The sequence below is a fragment of the Sceloporus occidentalis genome, unplaced genomic scaffold (assembly GCF_023333645.1).
Source record: "Sceloporus occidentalis isolate IW3139 unplaced genomic scaffold, rSceOcc1.0.p SCAF_4, whole genome shotgun sequence".
NCBI classification, from domain to species: Eukaryota; Metazoa; Chordata; class Lepidosauria; order Squamata; family Phrynosomatidae; genus Sceloporus; species Sceloporus occidentalis.
This window is the reverse complement of record NW_028316984.1, coordinates 63795029-63811196: the sequence shown is the minus strand read 5'-3', so window position 1 is coordinate 63811196 and position 16168 is coordinate 63795029. Positions and strand designations below refer to the sequence as shown.

General features: G+C 36.8%; 1 protein-coding gene across 2 annotated transcripts in view; it reads right to left on the bottom strand.

Moving 5' to 3' along the window:
• The window catches only part of DPP10 (dipeptidyl peptidase like 10), an 817369-nt gene that overhangs the window by 54320 nt on the left and 746881 nt on the right, over nucleotides 1-16168 (bottom strand). For both annotated transcript variants that reach the window (XM_089520160.1, XM_089520161.1), the window contains exons 14-19: nucleotides 13565-13656; nucleotides 8701-8748; nucleotides 8133-8254; nucleotides 6780-6827; nucleotides 3524-3622; nucleotides 3350-3419 (exon numbers count right to left, since the gene is read on the bottom strand). In XM_089520160.1, coding sequence (XP_089376286.1) covers nucleotides 3350-3419; nucleotides 3524-3622; nucleotides 6780-6827; nucleotides 8133-8254; nucleotides 8701-8748; nucleotides 13565-13656 — 479 coding nt within the window. The remainder of the gene's footprint in view (nucleotides 1-3349; nucleotides 3420-3523; nucleotides 3623-6779; nucleotides 6828-8132; nucleotides 8255-8700; nucleotides 8749-13564; nucleotides 13657-16168) is intronic.

Genomic DNA, 16168 nt, shown 5'->3' with positions numbered 1-16168 from the left:
ATGGTGTTAGCTGTAGCAGCAAGAAGGAATTTAGTTGTGGAACATTTTGATTTTGAGACAGCTTACTTAAATGCAAATTTGGATGAAGAAATTTTTATGGAACAGCCACAAGGGTTTGAGGAGAATGGAAGTCAGAAGGTTTATAGATTGAAAAAGGCATTGTATGGTTTAAAACAGTGTGCCAGAGCTTGGAATTTGTGCATCAATGATGAGCTAGTTAAGTTAGGATACAAAAGAAGCGTTGCAGATGCTTGTGTTTATACAAAAGGAGACATAGTGCTAGTGATTTATGTGGATGACTTGTGCGTGGCAGCAAAGTCAAAACAGGACATAGAGACAGTTAAGAGGGAATTGTCTGAGAAGTTTGTTTTAAAGGACCTAGGTTTATTGAAGTCATATTTAGGCATAAATGTTGAGTGGACAGAAGATGGACATTGTTTGTTAAGCCAGAGAAAGAAAATAGAGAATTTGATTGAAAAGTGTGGTCTACAGAATGCTAAGACAGTTAGAGCTCCAATGACAACTGGTTTCATTTCAGAACCAACAACCAGAGATTTTGAGGACAAGACATTTTTCAGGAGCATAATAGGATCTCTACAATTCATTTCTTGCCACACTAGACCAGACATTGCGTTTTCTGTTAACGTTTTATCTAGAAGAGTTTGCAATCCTAAGGTTGAGGATTGGACAGCAGTGAAACACTTGTTGAGATACTTGAAAGGGACTTTAGACAAGAGATTGATCATTAGAAGCAGTAACGCAGATTTAGATTGTTTTGTAGACAGTTCATTTGCTTCAGAATCAGGAGACAAGAAGTCAGTTACAGGAATGATAATCAAATATAGTGAAAGTCCCATAGTGTGGAGAAGCAGAAAACAGACAAACGTAGCGTTAAGCACAACTGAAGCAGAATTTGCAGCATTGAACGAAATAGAGAACGAGGTACAATGGCTAGAACAATTGTTAATTGACCTAAACGAAAATTTCAGAGTGCCAGTTGAAATTCAAGAAGATTCACAATCGTGCATAGCAATGGCTGAAACAGAAAGTTTGAAAAACAGAACCAAATATGTGGGTGTAAGGTACCAAAATGTAAGAGACATGGTTCAAAAAGGAGAAATAGAATTGAGGTACATAGAAACACAATATAACGTAGCAGATTTGTTTACAAAGGCGCTAACAGTGGAAAAACATGAAAGGTTAACACAAATGGTTGGAATGACAATGTAAGTCACATACAATATTTTATTTCGGAGGGGATTGTTAAGGGAAAAGCAACATGGGATATACAGTAAGTGAAATAAAACATGTATGTGAGAGTCAGGGTGACTCAGCAGAAGCAAGTAGCAACCACACAGGTGTAAAAGATAATAGAATTAACAAGTCCTGAGTGCCAAGGACAAGAAATGTAAAGTGGTTAATTGAAAATACCTGAGAATTGTTAAGTGGTCAAGGCTGAGATGATGAAATCATCTAATCTGGATAGAAACAAGAGAACCAATGGGAATGATGTACACGCCTACTGGGTGGAAACAGACCACAGTGGGTGGTACCTTGCTTTGACTATAATAATGACTATAGATCCCAATGCATTTTGTGGGTAGTAGTTGTGGATAGTAGGAGTGAGGAGTATTGTTGTGTTGGATAGTTTGGAGCTGTGTATATAGTAGAATAAAGTAGATCTTTTATATAAGACTACTGAGTTGTCTGGTGTCTTGGGTGAAGCTACAAGAACCAGCAGGACCCTGGTGAAGAAGGGTGAAGACTTCTGTGGAAGCAAGAGTGAGAAGGCTTGGAGAGTTTGTTGGGGTCTTCAGCCTGTTCTCTGCAACTCTTGCAAAGCTTTAACAACTGGCCAAAACTGGTCAGCGTGGTGCACAACCAGGTGGTGAGTTCCAGGCCAGAGGTGAAGAGCCACAACTCCCATCATCCCTGACAATACATACATACATACATACATAATACTTGTATCTGCTAAAAAGGTTCAACAGGTAGGTACACATGTGTCCCATGTTGTTGTTTTCACTTTTGTAGTCCCCAGTTTATCAGGATCCCTAAAATATGCACAATTCTATCCCGGTACAAGTATTTGTGCCTTCCCACATGAAATGACTGGGCTTACTCTATTTTATAGTAAGCAATGTACCAGTAGTGACCAGATTAATGATTTACAATAAGGAACAAGTATGTCGCTGATGGGTTCTATCACTTCTTTTCAACCTAATCTACCTTGGAGAGTAAAAGTGAGGCCTATGCACACTGTCATGAGGTTCATGAACAAAAGGTGAAATAAAACATAATAAATAATAGTGTTATTAAGGCTTTGGTGACTAGACTGTGCTGCCACCAACCATATGGTTGAGTTTCTCCCTTCTGATTTTGTGCACATTGCACACCAAAGTCAGGCACATTTTTTGGTTTATATGTTCCACAAAATACATGAACCATGTAACATGCGCCCCCCCGTCTGCCTTCCCAAATACCACCATGGAATACATCTAGCAAAGTTTTTCACCTTAAGTTGGCCTAACTCATCAAGAAATCGGGTGGTAAGTGGGTATAAACTAACTCCCTTTTGGTCTTCTCTTTGCTAAAGGTTGTCTTTGATCCTTGGGGCAGCAATTCCTCAATTATTTTGTCCTTGCATGTGAGGATGAATAATTATGGCAGTTTTCTCCCCACTGCAGAAGAACATGACTTTTCCTCCACAATATTCTCCCCATATTCAAATGTCCCAAAGCCTGACAGGGAATTATTTGGAAAGAAAAAACACGCTTTTTTAAATGTAAAAATCCTGTTTTCTGCACACAGAATGACTTCCTGCCAATGAAACAGTATGTTCTGTGAAGAAAATATGATGATGATGATGATGATGATGATGATGATGATGATGATGCGTAAAGGATTTTTTTTCTATGCAGAAAATTGATTTTATGCAAACCTGCCAAATTTTTAACACAGAATAGTTCATTTGGAACACTTTGGGACATTCAAATATGAGGAGAAAATTCTATGAGGTCTAGAGTTCTTTCCAATGTCTAAAATTCTTTACAACCATGTTTCCCAGCTGTGGGGAAACCTGCATTTTGACCTGGGAACAAATAACAAATTGAAAAGCTAAGGGATAAGCCCAGGTTGCATACTGGGTTGCATATGACTGACCATGGGAGAATGCGGTAAGATCAGTCATTGACAGTTAAACGCGCATCTGTTTCATCAGGGATAAGATGGGATAAATTGCATGTGATAAAATTCCTTAAAATAACTATACTGACAGTTAAGTAGCCCACAAATAAACACTTTCAGAAATCAGTTTTGCCAGTTTTAATAATACCAGATTTATACTTACACTATTAAGAGGAGTGGATATGGATTCCGTTCTGTGAAATCCTTTGGAAACGACAACTGTAAAGGAAGTTCTTTTAAGAAAAGAGCAAAACATTAAAGGCTGGTAGTTTCAACGATGAAAAAAATACATGATTTGAAAAAAAAATATTTTCTGTCAATTTCTAAATATATTTACCATAATCATCAAGGTGAAGCATTCTGGTTTCCGTACGGAATTTCATTTTCTTTAAAACTGCTTCTTTTAATATAGAATTATTTTCTAATATATAAAATTCTGTAACAACAAAAATATAGACATAGTTTTTGAAAAATGGTGTGCATTTTCTTAAAAAAGTGAATAAACAACAAATTCTCATGAAAAAAACCCCAAATTGTTATTTTTGAAAATATATTTATGTAAACATGTTTATATAAATAAAATAAACTACCCTGTCCTTTGTGCTGGAACAAAGAGGGAATTTATATAATAATTTAATTTAGGAGAAGTTAAGTGCTGCATAATTAAGGCATATTTAAGATGAGTACTTGAAAAATCCCAGAATGATTGTAAATCCAGGCATTTGGGGCCAAAATGGTGCCTGATTTGCCATGAAGAACCCTTGGAATGTTCTAGTAGTGCTTGTAACGTTTCCCACCACCTTACAATTCCTTCCTTCTTTGTGACCCAACACCCCTGTGGGTTTTTAAAGGTCAGTAGCATGGATGGATGTTAAATCACAGGCCAAGTGGATAGTTAAACAAGAATAAAAGTTTATTTTAACACAGAATAGGCAAAGGTAACTTTGACATGAAGTTGTTACTATGTCTTCTTTTGTTGCATATATATAAGTCTGGTTTTAACTTTCTAATAGTAACTCAGCCGCACAGGCTATACAGGCCTGAAGGAAGAGGCTCCTCCCTCCTTAACTGTCATCTTGGCCTCAGAGGGAGCCATCAGTCAGACCCAGCTCATCAGGGACAGCCTGAAGGATGAGACTTCTCCCTCCTTTAACTGTCACTTTGTATTTTGTATTGTATTGTATACATATTATTATTATTATTATTATTATTATTATTATTATTATTATCACTCAAGAAATTATGTAACCCAAACCCCTCTTTCTGAGTCTGGCTACACTGAGTCTCTCCTCTCTAGACTCTCCAGAACTAATACTGTCCCTCTCTGGACCTAACAGACCCTTCCTTGGTCTATTATCAAAATACTGTTCCCTCAGTCTCTAATCCTAACTTTCTCCCCAAATGAACTCCAGCTTCATCCCTCAGGATTCCAAGCCCTCACTGACTCAACCCAACTGCCAAGCGGAATGTTCAAACTCCTCAGCCAGCACCTGATTGGCTAGTGGATCTCTGGCTTCTGATTGGCTGGTTTGTAAGTCAGTTTGTCACAGTGCTACACAACACCATCATTGCATTTCATATTAGGCATAATGAATGATACTCTTTCAAAGCAAAATCACAGCCTGTTGCAGAAAATGCTACCATTTATACATCTAGACTAGGCTGGCAATTATAATCCAGAGGGCATTTTCATTGACCACCCCTAGGCTGTGGAATGACCTGTAAGAGTGATTTGACAGCTTAATATGCTGTCTGAATTTTAAAACAGCATTAAAGATCTATCTCTTCTAGCAGGCCTGCCTTGTCTATTTTAAACTATAAATTTTAAGTTGTTATATTTTTAATTTTATGTTGAATGATTTTAATGTATCCTAGGTTTATGTGTTTTAATTTAACATGCTTTAACATGCTGTTTTAATTTATGTTGTGCTCCACTTTGAGCCTTGGAGAGTGACAGGTAGGGAGTACAATTTATTATTATATTATTACTACTGTTTCCTGTTTTTTAAAAAGGCTTTAACCAGAAAGTAGCAAATCCTAAAAACTGAAGTAGTGTTTGAAATCATATTTTTTTTAATCCAGCTGTATCTGAATAAATATTTGATTGGTTTTCTTAGAGCTTCCAATTTCCCTTCATTAATACAGATTTTTTAAAAAGTAAAAAACAAACACTCATTTAGGGCAACAAGGGATAATCTTTCTCGGAAGTAATTTCCGGGCAGTCAACCAAAATGTTGTAATAATTGTTTCAGATACAATAATTGAAGTAAACTTCAATCATGTGTTTTAGGCTTTATTAATAGAAGAGATTATCTGGTTTGCATTTAGGCATTAGATACATCATTGGTTTTATCACAAATTGTAAACAACAATCTCTAGATATTGCCTAATTTTCTTTCCAAAATGTTCTGTATGAATTAATCTTTTCCTTGAATCTTTACAGATGAAAATTTTAAAAGGGGTCAGAACAGGGCTTTTTTTGTCTTTCTACAAGCATCAAACCACTAAACTGACTACTGCCTGGTATAGTTACTATGGGCAAGGATAGCATATTTTACTTTAAAGAGAACATAAAAAAAAACATGCACAAGAGAGTACTGAATCTGGGTTTTTCCTCAATTAAAACAGTTATTATCAAAACAATTATATTATTCAAAAGGTGCATATTTTCACTGACTACAGCAAAATTTCCTTTCCAATTTAAATTATATAGGTTGACTGACCGTAGTGGAACCTACATCTGAATAGACAAGTACAGGATTATGCTGTTTGTAGAGCTAGGGAAATTTATGTTCTGGACTACAGCTCCCCAAATCTCCCAGCCACTTTAGCCAGTGGCTATGGTGGCTGAGGGTGATGGTTTGGGGTTTGTAGTCCGAAACATTAAATCTTCCAAGCTCTGTTGTCACTGAATATCAACAATACAAATAAGAACTGCTGAAATAAATAAACACTGGCAAAAAAATACTTCAAGGAAATCTTTTATGGTATCTTATAAAAAATAAAGTAGGCTGCATATGACATCACAATGTGAAGAATACATGTATTCTAACAAACATATATATACATATATATATATATATATATATTTTCTATGGAGCAAAAATGAGTGCACGAGAGAGAGAGAGAGAGAGAGAGAGAGAGAGAGAGAGTTGTAATAGACTACAAAGGTTTAAACAAAAGCAGAATCTGGTTTAATAATTTCGGCTGAATTAGACAACTAGAATTTAGAAGATAGCACCTTAATCCAAACTAACTGGATTATAGCTTTAAAGTGTTTTAAGGCACACATTAAAGGTGTTGTACCAGGAATTCAATTTGCATAGTTAGTGAAAGGGATCGTGCCACTGTGCCACCTAATTAATGTAAGTATTAACAGGAGAGAAAAGGTGCACATCTAATATAACATCAAACTGAGAAATCCTTGGCATGTTACAGTCATTTGATTAACTTCCCTCTATTCTTATCACTTACCAGACTATTTATTGTTAGGCTGTAATTAAGATAGGCTTTTAGAAATTAATTCTCTGAAGTTCTTTTTGTAAAGGGGAGAAAAATGCAAGAAAATACACAGTGAACTAATGTACACTTACTTTCAGGATCACTTGTGCTGTGCACACTGACAACTGGAACACCAGGTCCTGTAACATCAACAAATAAAAACAGTTACTTAAAGCATTTGATTAAATAAATGATTCTCAGAATTTCAGTAGAAAGCAAACATCTCTGGAATTATCTGCTTTAATAGCTCTGCACTCAGTCCACAAAACAATTAATGAATGAGTTTAGCATTAAGCCCATGAGTAGTCCCATTAATTCCAAAGCATTACTAGGGCAGTCTCACGGGGAATAATACGTGTTTAAGGTATTATTATTATCTCCGTTTTACAGTTGAGAAACTGACACACAGAGCGATTAATAGTTTGATTATATAAAAAAGTATGGAGCTGAAGCTATTTAATCAAAAAGAGAACAGTGAGTATTCAGCACTTTTCAAAGTTATTTGAAGGCCATCAGAGAACTGAAAGAAAACCCCCAAAAGAAATTAGCCTCAAGGGGAAGATGTCAGTACACAGACAAAGATTGCCTGGTTTCTATTCTATGGGGTCCTGTGGGTGAGGGTGGTGCTTCAGTTTCCACTACCAAATAGAAAAGCTGCCCTTTGAATTTGTCTCTTTGCAAGTGTGAAGCATGTGTGTGCGTGCGTGCATGTGTGTGTTCTCGGTGCTAAATAGCTGTGCTTTTCCCTGGGATTCCTACTAATGATGACAATTTGAACAAAAGGTTGGATTTAGAGTTAGTCATACTTAGAATAGAATTAACAGGACCTAGGTGAGTTATGAATAACTTGTTCCACTGACTGAAATGGGTCTATGCTAACAAATATTACATTGATTATAGTTTTTTAAAAACTAGTTTTTTTAAAAAAATGATTCTAGTTTTTAAAAAAGAAAAGAAGGAAGGGCTACTTCATTCATATAGGCAACAAACAGAAAAGGAACCACTTAATTCCTGTATCATTGCTGCAGTTATTTGTAGTCAAGTTGACTTCAACTTATGGGGACCCTATGTATGAGAGACTTCCAAGTGACTGCTCAGGTTTTGCAAACTTTGTTCTGTGGCCTCCTTGATTGTATCATTCTACTTGCAATGTGATCTTTCTCTTTTCTTAAAAGAAAGCCTTCATACAACATCTGAAACTTGCTGGGTTATAGTAGAATTATCTGTAATATATGTACCATAAAAGACTACTTCATTCATATGGCCAACAAATTCCTATTTGATTCTCTGTAATTTTAGAAACAATTTCTATGATCAGACTAGCAATACTGTTTCCTATTATCTCATACTACTTATGTCAGGATGGAAGCCTGATTCACATACAAGTTTTGCTCTGTAAAATGATCTGAATCATGGCAAGAGTTCTACTGAACAGGCTGGCTTACCTTTACATTGTAGAATAAAATACTTGATTGTAGGGCTGAACTTTGCATTGAAATATGTGCACTGATCTTTCAAGAAATTGCATGAAAGGCACTGACGATTCAATAAATCAACCGTCGACACACTGCAGTGACAAAAACATGTATTAATCAAGCTCACATAAACACTGAGCATAATATCTACAAAAAAATATATTATAACAGGGTGAAACACATTCCTGCCATCTACCAACAGCTGGTTTGTCCTCTGGTGGGATTTTCCCTTCTGCCACTACCAAACTTTTTGAGTAGTGAGGAAGTCTGTTTGCACAAGCTTAGGGACACTCAAGTGGCACTGGAGGTCTCCCACAATATGCAGCTGCGGATATGTGCATCTCTCAGCATTACTAAGGCTATGTTATAGGTGACTAAAGTGACAAACTTTAAGAAGAGCCAAGTAGCTCACTGATGACAATTTAATAAGAACGCATGATTGTCTCTTTTGACAGGAAAACAAGAGGGAGGTGTTGTAAACAAACAGGTAAAGGCCCTCTCAATCCATCTGAAAACATGCTACTGTTGATCTGCTCACCTGTGCAACTGTCTTCCTCTAGGTGAATTCTCAGTACTTAAAAAATAGCTGTCAAAGAAAAAGGAAATGCATTCAGCCCTGTTAATATTCAGTCATGTTGAAAAATAAATTAGGCTAATAACTAAGCCTTTCTAATGTTGAACAGTTATGAAACATTAGCCTTATTTGAGACCCGAACAATGGAAACTTTATATCACTGCTTCCCTGCCTTTGAGAGTCTTCATCTCTTCCCTACTCCTCCTGCCTTTGGGAAAGACCAGGAACTGGAGATTCAATGAAAATATGTGGTGCTAACTGGCCTGGGTTGACAGATAGCAAACATAAGAGAGTGACTATTCATCCCTGTGGCACCAGCAGCAATACCTAATATTTATCCTGTGGCCATTTTCCTTCATTACTCCCTCCCCACAGCCAGTCACCACTAGTGTTGCTAGTTGTCTCTTACAATAAAGGATGCCCCTCATTTGAGGTCTAGAAAGCATTTCCCTTATTGGACATGCTGATATTCCTTATTATATGGGGTGTCCCCTTCTATATAGAATTTGCAAGATGTCCCCCCCCCCCCCCATCTATATCTTGGGATGTGGGTCCTTCATAAAGAAAGAATGTGTGCATGATGCAATTTATGTATGTGGACAATTTTTATGGAGAAATGTGGCTAGGTTAATGAGAATCAATACTTTTACTTGGTATTTAGACAGAGCACAAACTCATTAATAACTACTTTCTGGTTGTCAATACTGCACATCATGAATTTCGACTGTCCCTTATTGTTGTTTTGAAAACCTGGCAACACTATTAATTATTTGGAATCCAGTCTTGTTTATGTTCAACTCCTTCAGGCCCTCCAACAGTCAGGAAGGCAGATTAGAAATATTTTCAGTAAACAAACACAATAAAGTTATGTTTAAAAGAAAGCCATTGGTTAACAGCTAAAATATAGCAATTATGTGTGACAATTTAGGCTCTAATAATCATGAGGGGAAAGGGGCTATTGAACTGAAAGTTCTTCATCTCTGAATAAAAATACACATGAGACCATTTTGCAAAAGTATGTTTCCACATCTATCTATCTATGAAGTTAAGAAATGAGTGGTCAATGAAGCAGTCATTAGCACTGACCATCATTGTAAACAATAGCTTTTTGCTTAATAATATATTATATTAATATTCAAATAATATTATATACTAATTAAGATATTAATTTAACTAGTTTAAGCTCATAATTCACCACAAATTTACACATGTGCCACTCTGATACACATCACAGCCAAACTATTAGAAGCTTAGCTATTTCCCTGAAAAGTGTAGGCTCCAGCTAGGAACATTTGAGTATCTACCACATTTGATTTTAGTGTGAATAATTTCATTGATGGAAAAAAAATATCTAACACTATCTAAGACCTTATATCCATCAGAGGGAAATAGCATCAATATGCATAAATTCTTGTGCATGGTGGAGTATAGTAAATTTTGGACTTATCACAAAATCTTGCACAAAGGTGTGTGTGTGTCTGTGTGTGTGTGTGTGTGTGTGTGTGACAAAACATTAATGCCATTGCCATTTTCATCTTTACAATCTTAAATCATTGCAGAGCTAGAGGAAAAACATGAAAGAGAAGGGTCCCAGGAGAAAAGCACACAGAAGGATTAAAAGTGACCACACATAGTTGCTTAAACCTCACTGATTTCCTAACTAGCCTATGCCTTTAAAGCAACACCCCAGCATCACTTAAGGAAATCATTTGGTGTCAGCAGGGATCTTTCTCTGCATAATGACAGAAATATAGATCTAGGGCATTCAGGAGCTGTAATGGGACACTGTGAGGAAAATGCAGTTACAGAATAAAATAAGGCCCGGTACAGACAGGTAGGGAGCGGCATGCCCATGACGATTCTAGGGTTCCAGAGTGTGCACCATATACATGCTCCAGAACCCTAGTCCATATGGACTCAGTCATCATGGCGGCCTCCTGTCCACATGGCAGCCACCATGATGACATCACTGCTGCCACGCAGCATCCGGACGTCACTTCCAAGAAGTGGTGTCATGGCAGCACCCTTTCCCCTTTACAGAGCAGCAAAAAAGAAGCCACTTAGAGCGACTTCTTTTTGACAGTGCATAGGTGTTGCACAGTGCAGCTGCTGCAGCACCAACAAGGGGGAAAGACAGGTGGCACAGAGCCATCCATCTGTACTGGGCCTCAATCAAGAAGGCCAGAAAATAATAGGTCACATCTGTTGAATCCCATGCATCAATTAGAATGGGTGTTTTCATCTTGCAGCCCTTGTGTACCCTGAAAACCTATTACATCAGACTGTAAAATCCACAGGAACAGCCTTTTTGGTTCTACAGAGGGCTAAAACAGGAGAGGAAAAGGAAGTTCCAGTTCCACCAGTGTTGTATCACTCTAATGCATTATTGTTTCTTGGCCAAGTATTGCTGTGAAGAAGGCATACACACACCTCTGCATCAATAACAACCTCAAATTGCTTTGAAGCAAGCAATACCTATCTTGAATGAAGATACAATTGCTCACCAGCCATATCAATTGGCAGTTGGTTTTTGTATATAACAAAAAAGTTTATATATACCAAAAAACAAAAGGGGAGAAAAGCCATAAGGTTTCACTCCCCTGAACCCAAAGATCACAACCAAGTAAGCACTGTTACAAAGTGTACTGTAACAAAGTTGAACAATGAACTCATTCAGTTTACCACTGCCCACACAAAGAAAAGTTCTCTTGCTTTCCATGTGCTCATGCAATAGGCATAATAAAAGGTTTTTTTTAAAAAAAAAAAAATGCAATGATGTTTTTAGAAAAACAAGTCCATTTAACATTATTGGCACATTTTCCAAGAATATTCAAAATGGTAGGACAGAAACAAGTGCAACTGTTCAAAAATGAAGTTTTTAAAACATTATAACAGTATACCTGAATTATACAAGTAGACTGTCATGAGACTGACCTGCTTGTTTATACTGTACATCCATTTACAAATTTAATGGGGCTTTGCTAATCCACACATCTAATTGATTTCTACAGACCATAACACTTCTTTGTCATCATTACCATGTTGCCTGGACACCACTGTTGACTAGAATTTGCCCTCTGTGACTGGGTGGTGACTCAGAACATTTGATTTGTCATACACTAGCCTGGCTGGACCTTTTATTTTTAAAAGGTTATTAAATATGTTCAGTTCAGTTTGTACTCTAATCAATTATGCAGCTAACCCATCTATGTCAAAAGCCTCCTGCTTTGTTTTCCAAAGAGGTCTAGCCTGAGTGCAAATTGATTGTGGTTCAGATGAAACAGGGTGGGGAGGAGATACAGTTGTTTAGCTACAAATCCTTCCAAACTTTAGTTGTACATAACAAGTAGTTTGGTGGCTTTGCTTTCTTTTCTTTCAATTTTTCTTTTGTCATTTAGGATCTTCAGAGGGAAAGAAGCAATTCTGAAAGATAGTCAGTCTGTCTGTCCCTCTTCCTGCAATATTGTCCTTCCCCCTCCCCTTCTGGGACATTAGATAATGAAAGGCAACTTGATTTTAAAAGGAAAAACAATAACACTACCCTTTCACTCCCTCCACTTTTTTTAAAAAAAGAATTTGTACAGAGTCCCATAGATTTTACAAGACATAAACAGTAATGGATGAAATGAAGTGCAGTGTTTCTGTTGACAGCACTGTTATCCTAACAACAGGGAGGGATGTAAATCCTTCTGCCATTGAAGACCCTCTGGAGAAGATTTTCAGGGAATGCTAGCAACTGCACTGCAGGGGAGAGAACAGGAAATCTGGTTGCATGAACACATTTCCATTTTACCTAGTTGACCTTAAGATAGGTGCTTGTAAGTATGGTTAACATTTTTTTTTAACAAGGAAACTTCTGTATAACTCAGGTCAGAACACACTTCAAGAAATAATCCAGTTTGAGACTGCTTTAACTGCCCTAGCTCAGTGCTAGAGAATCCTGGAAATAGTACTTTATTGTGGCACCAGAGCTCTCTGATAGATAAGGCTAAGTGACTCACAAAACTACAGTTCGCAGAATTCCCTAACACTGAGTCAGGGCAGTTAAAGCAGCCTCAAACTGAATAATTTTCTGCAGTGTGTTCTGGACCCACGATTACTAGAAAGTGGAGTTGAAACAATTCTGTAAACCTAAGAGTGACTCACCTGCACATCTAAATAAATAAATAAATAAATAAATAAATAAATAAATAAATAAATAAAATCTACTCAGAAGTAATTACCACTGAATTCTATAGAACATGCTCACAGCTAAGGGGTTTAGCAATGCAGTCTTAAAAGCTCTGGAAAACATCAGGTAACAATATGTTCCTTACAGGAAATTTGAGATACTTTTCTCTTTTGGCAATATTTGGAAGAACAACTGGCAGAATACATTTATAACCTATCAGATCTCCATTCATTCATGCTTACCGAAAATGTAAAAAAAACAACACCTTCTCTGAAGAGTCAAAGTAGCTACATTTAATTATGTAACATCTGAGGATTTGAAATCAATAGTATAAATCCTAGCTATTTTATTCATTATATTTATAGGGTAGAACTGTCACAAATGTTATTCTAACACAGAATAACAATTTTTATTTTTTTATTTTTCATTTTCAGCAAGAAGACATAACAATCTTTCCTTGTTCTTTATCTGAAAAAGGCTCTTGCAGTACACTGACAGATGAAATGAATAACATTTCTTTTTATATTTATGGTTATAGCTGATATTAGTATCTGAGAATGAAGGGAGTATAGTGAATAATACTATTTCCAGTAAAATGCATTCCATCTTAATAACACAGATATTTTACCTGAAAAGACAAAGAAAAATAATGCTCACATCTTTTGCGTATTTTCATCATATGCCAAGATTTTGATAACTTCCCAGTTTCCTGATGTCAGATGCCTTATGCTAAATTGTTCACTCTTGGTCTGCAAGAAAATGAATAGTTTAACCACATTTCCTCTTGGCGATTCCTCTTTCACCTCAGGATTGCATGTACCTGTGATTATTTATATGTACAACTTGATCCATTTACAAATATGTACACTTAAGACTAAGGATGTTAGGGCTGTTTATATTTTTCCCTTCCATAATGAGAAAAAATGTCTCAATAACCAAAACACCACCTATTGTGGTGGCATCATCTTGCCTCTTTATATCTCAGTATGCTGAGACAAATGTGCTATAAGCTTGCAGGGGTAAGCTGTGTTGGCTATTTAGTAAATTCAAATAAAAATCCACCAAACAGTGATACCTTTATTGGCCAACCAAAATGCACAATATACTTTTTGCAAGATTTCAAAACTCCAGTGGATTCTTCATCAGGCAAAATATTACATACCAAACAGGAGGAAAATTAAAGATGTTAGTAAGATGCCTGCATTTTGTTGTTTCTTCTCAAATTTGGAACGGATTGGCATGTTTTACCTCAACACCTACATAAATGTTCCTGATGCAAAAGCATGGAGACGTCCTGAGGAATCCATTGTCCTCTGCCTACAAAGAGGCCTTTGGCCTCATAGGAAGGGAGACATATTGGATTTCAAAGAGGAGTTATTGTTGATATGCAAATGGACTTTAAATTTTCTGGACTTTGTCCAATTGCCAAATGGTTTGAGGAGGAAGGGCCAGCCTGCTAAAGACACCCTCCCCATACCATCTTAACTAAGGACTGAAACAACAAAATGAAGGCATCTTACTAACATCTGTAATTTTTCTCCTGTTTGGTTTGTAACATCTTGCCGGATGAAGAAACTAGTGGAGCTTTGAAAGCTTGCAACAAGTATATTGTGCATTTTGGTTGGCCAATAAAGGTATCACTGTTTGGTGGATTTTTGTTTGAATGTACTGTAAGCTCTTTTGGTGGCTTCAGCAAAATTCTCCCCATATCTTAATCCCTCTCCAAAAGACATGTTTTGTACACAAAATATTCCCCCCTCCCTTCTTTCTTTTTGAACACATGCAAATAAAATATAAATAAATGGGTCCTAGAGTAAAACAAGTCTGAACTTTACCTAGAAGTCAAAATGACTAAACTGAGGCTGTCATACTTTGGACATATTGTGACATGACTCATTGGACAAGATGATAATGCTTGGTTTAAGTGGAAAGCAGTAGGAAAAGAGGAAGACTGTACTACTGGTGAACTGATCCAATCAAGGAAGCCATGGCCCTGAATATGCAAAGTCTGTTGATGACTGGGGGTTCTAGAGGTCTCTCACTCATAGGTTCATCATAAGTCAAGCTGACTTGACAGCAAACACTAGCAACAACCCCAAAATGCAGAAAGTCATAGAAAATATGCCAAGATAGTTATAACTCTGCCAATGAGGATAAAACTTTCTTGTTTGATTTATTATATTTTTTCCTTGTTCATATCACAAGATTTCTGGGTGGTTTACAATATTCCAGAGTGGAAAGCTAAGATTTATATCTCTACTTGGAAGACATTTATCATTATTCAATAAATGTATTGTGCTTAATCCCACTTACACTGTGAAGCTCCCACAAGGGTGGGATCATGGCACAATCTGTAGCAGTGGTGAGCAGAAAGCTAACAGCAGTCTGGAGTCTGCTTCATCAGATTCACAAACTGTTATCTGCAACTGGCATGTATATAGGCAACTATAATTTCATGTTCATATTTGCAGGAGAGGGGAGGATAATAAAGTTAAATTACAATGAAAGAAAAAAAGTATTGATAGAGACAATTCTGTGTACACAAGAATTAAAAAAATCTTCCTACAATCATTGTCTTGCTAGTGAAGTAAAGCTGAGTTTTCTCGTGCATGCCAATGCAAGAATTGAGAAGAAATGAGTTCAGGGACAGTACATCAAAATGGCTCTCATGGTCATCCCATTTAGGTTATTATTTATTATTATTATTAACCTTTATTTATAAAGCGCTGTAAATTTACACAGCGTTTTCCAGATTAACTATGGTGCATGAAGGAACTGAGGCAGCACACCCTCTGGGACTACTTATCATCATGCCTAAATAGATATGGGGGAAGATGTTAGATATTAAAATGCTCTGCCCCATGACTCCAGACTTCCTTCTGTTTCTTCTCACTGTGGAGGTGAATGTCCTCTTCAGTCCTTGAACCCAAGACTGTGTCTCTACAGTTGCTTCACAGACAACTTTAACAATTTAGCAATCTTTTCCAAGCATTCATGGGGAAGACACAGACTGCAAAATTTTCATGCATGCATTCTTGTGTTAATGTAATAGGAACTCATTTTTATGCACACCCATGGGGTTTACTGGAAGCTGCAGAACTGACACATGCACTCAATTCTTCTGTCTCTCTGAAATGACTCACTATTAATTTCCTAGAATCCTTAGTGACAGTCTGGCAACAGGCCACAGTGCTTACAACCATCCACATGTCCTCAAAATAGCATGTCCTGATGGAATTCAGAGGAACTAACATTACCGTA